This window comes from Engraulis encrasicolus, chromosome 21 (assembly GCF_034702125.1).
Source record: "Engraulis encrasicolus isolate BLACKSEA-1 chromosome 21, IST_EnEncr_1.0, whole genome shotgun sequence".
Lineage (NCBI taxonomy): Eukaryota > Metazoa > Chordata > Actinopteri > Clupeiformes > Engraulidae > Engraulis > Engraulis encrasicolus.
In genome coordinates this window covers 39,438,151-39,441,410 of record NC_085877.1, presented here as the reverse complement: position 1 = coordinate 39,441,410, position 3,260 = coordinate 39,438,151, and the positions used below count along the sequence as shown (strand labels likewise).

Below are 3,260 nucleotides of genomic sequence, written 5' to 3'. Positions count from 1 at the left end.
ATGGAGGGAGGATGGGGGTCAGCGGCATCTCTTTCTGTCTCTCTGTTTGTCTGTCTGTCTTCCCCCCTCCCTCTCTCTCTCTCTCTCTCTCTCTCTCTCTCTCTCTCTTCCTCCCCCTCTCTCTCTCTCTCTCCCTCTCTCTTTCTCTCTCCCTCTGTCTCTCTCTCTCTCTCTCTCTCTCTCTCTCTCTCTCTCTCTCTCTCTCTCTCTCTCTCTCTCTCCCTCCTGTGTGCTTGACCTAGTGAATGAGTGTCCAGTCATATTTGCATGCTGCCCAGCACAGCTGCAGTTTACAATGCCACAGTTCTCAGTTCTCTGTAAGCAATAGGCCTACACCATGAGGTAAGGGGTAACGCTATACAAACCATGAAGTAAGGGGTAACGCTATACAAACCATGAAGTAAGGGGTAATGCTATATAAACCATGAGGTGAGGGTAATTAACTGTGGCTGGGGCTAAACGGTGTGTGTGTGTGTGGGGGAGGATGGGGGACAATACCATGCTCAGGGTACCTCAGTCATGGAGGAGAATGGGGGACAATACCATGCTCAGGGTACCTCAGTCATGGAGGAGGATGGGGTCAGTAGAGTGCCATGCTCAGGGTACCATGGAGGAGGATGGGGTCAGTAGAGTGCCATGCTCAGGGTACCTCAGTCATGGAGGAGGATGGGGGACAGTAGCGTGCCATGCTCAGGGTACCTCATTCATGGAGGAGGATGGGGGACAATAGAGAGCCATGCTCAGGGTACCTCAATCATAGAGGAGGATGGGGGACAGTAGAGTACTATGCCCAGGGTACCTCAGTCATGGAGGAGGATGGGGGACAGTAAATTGCCATACTAAGGATGCCTCAGTCATGGAGGAGGATGGGGGCTAGTAGAGTACCATGTTCAGGGTACCTCAGTCATCTCTTTCTGTCTCTCTGTTTGTCTGTCTGTCTTCCCCCCTCCCTCTCTCTCTCTCTCCTTCTCTCTTCCTCTCTCTCCCTCCTGTGTGCTTGGCCTAGTGAATGAGTGTCCAGTCATATTTGCATGCAGCCCGGTGCACCTGCAGTTTACAATGCTACAGTTCTCAGTTCTCTGTAAGCAATAGGCCTACACCATGAGGTAAGGGGTAACCCTAGTTATAAACCATGAGGTGAGGGTAATTAACCGTGGCTGGGGCTAAACAGTGTGTGTGTGTGTGGGGGAGGATGGGGGACAATACCATGCTCAGGGTACCTCAGTCATGGAGGAGGATGGGGGACAGTAGAGTGCCATGCTCAGGGTACCTCAGTCATGGAGGAGGATGGGGGACAGTAGAGTGCCATGCTCAGGGTACCTCAGTCATCTCCTTGTAAACTGCAGATGTGCTCGGCAAATATGACTCGAGGACACTTACTCACTAGGCCAAGCACACAGAAGGGAGAGAGAGGAAGAGTGAGTGAGTGAGTGAGTGAGTGAGTGAGTGTGTGTGTGTGTGTGTGTGTGTGTGTGTTTCTGCAGAACTGGGGGCTGGCTACAGTAGGATTGTAAACTGCAGGTGTGCTGGGCAGCATGCAAATGGGAAATATGACTGACCAACGCCACTCAGGCCAGAGCCACACACAGACAGAACACGCCATTGTATAAAAAGGGGAAGAATAAATATGTGACGTGAGCTCGATGAGGAATTAAACGTCAAAGAGCTCGGCAGAGCGTCTTATTTGGGCTGATCAAGTATCAGTCGGAGCGACACACAGACTGACAGGGTGGACTTCATCCCTACACAGACTGACAGGGTGGACTTCATCCCTACACAGACTGACAGGGTCGACCTCATCACTACACACAGACTGACAGGGTCGACCTCTTCAACCTCTTTACTACACACAGACAGGGTCGAACTCATCACCATACACCTCCAGCTACTGGCAACAGACTCCTTAAGGTAAGATGATAATAACACTTAATATTAATGCTTGATGTGATGTTTTGTATGAGACATTATTAATTCATCATGATACAACAAGGTAGCCCAATGTGCTTTATAAATGATAGCGAGAAAATAATCCAATGTAAATATGGCATTCAGACAAATCATCTATTTTTGTCTACTGCAGGGGTGTCGAACGTACGGCCCGCGGGCTGCATCCGGCCCGCCAGAGGGTTCCATCCGGCCCGGATGTAAAAATTTTTTTTTTTAAATAAAGTTGTTTTTTTTTTCAGTGAAATAACCAAAATGCGCAATCACGCCCCTCGGGGCAAAATCGAGACCTGCATGACATTAACCCAATGGTCCCTCTGTTATACTCTATGTAGTAAAGTGCACATCACACTTCTATTATAAATAGTGAATTTGTACTGTAACAGGCATTTGATAAAGCTCATATATTATACACCTCATATATAGAGATAAAATGTTATTACTTCTTATTCGTATTGTATTGGTATTGGTTGTAATTAAATAATAAATATAATTGGATTTGTATTGGTTCCTATTAAGCTGAAACTGGAAACGGGATGTTAGAATGTGTGGAAATGCAGGAAATTACATCTAAGAAATACAATTTTTTCTGGTGGAAGAGCCACAGACCCCCTGCCAAAATTAACTGTCCCATTTTTAATTCATTGACGGTTGGCAATGAATGAATGAAGTCAAGGAAATTTTGCATAGGATTATCAGTATTGCATTGCTTTCTACATATTCAACACACTTAAAACGGGATAGTACTGAACACTAATCCTCTGTTTTACATTTTTTTTTTTGCGATGATGTTACTAATGCGGCCCGCTTGAGGTCCACATGGGTTGTATGCAGCCCCCGGACCAAACTGAGTTTGATACCCCTGGTCTACTGTACTGTATATACGCATGGTCTAAGCGTAGCTAGCCATATTTTTTCATTTGTGCAGAGCTGTGACATCCCTAATGTGTGTTTGACCTTTGTCTGACCTCTTCCACATTCTCTTTTCAGCCTCCATAGAGATGGGGATTTACCTCCTGCTGATGCTACTGATCCCAGGTCAGTGCAGGTTCGCCTAATGGTTCTGTATAAGTAAGACACCTAATGCACAAGACACCGGATGTAGCCTGTGTGCTCTCTGTCTTTCTGTCTCTGTCTCTGTCTCTGTCTCTGTCTCTCTGTCTCTGTCTCTCTCTCTCTCTCTCTCTCTCTCTCTGTCTCTGTCTCTCTCTGTCTCTGTCTCTGTTTCTCTGTCTCTGTCTCTCTCTCTCCTCCTGTGTGCCTGGCTTGGTGAGTGTCCAGTCATATTTGCATGCTGCCCAGCGTACCTGCAGATT

General features: G+C 47.0%; 1 protein-coding gene across 1 annotated transcript in view; it reads left to right on the top strand.

Annotated features, from left to right (window-relative positions):
* Positions 1–1,132: 1,132 nt before the first annotated feature.
* LOC134437412 (C-type mannose receptor 2-like) overlaps positions 1,133–3,260 on the top strand; it is a 10,241-nt gene continuing 8,113 nt past the window's right edge. Inside the window, exons 1-2 of the mRNA XM_063186902.1 lie at positions 1,133–1,137; positions 2,935–2,992. Coding sequence (XP_063042972.1) covers positions 1,133–1,137; positions 2,935–2,992 — 63 coding nt within the window. The remainder of the gene's footprint in view (positions 1,138–2,934; positions 2,993–3,260) is intronic.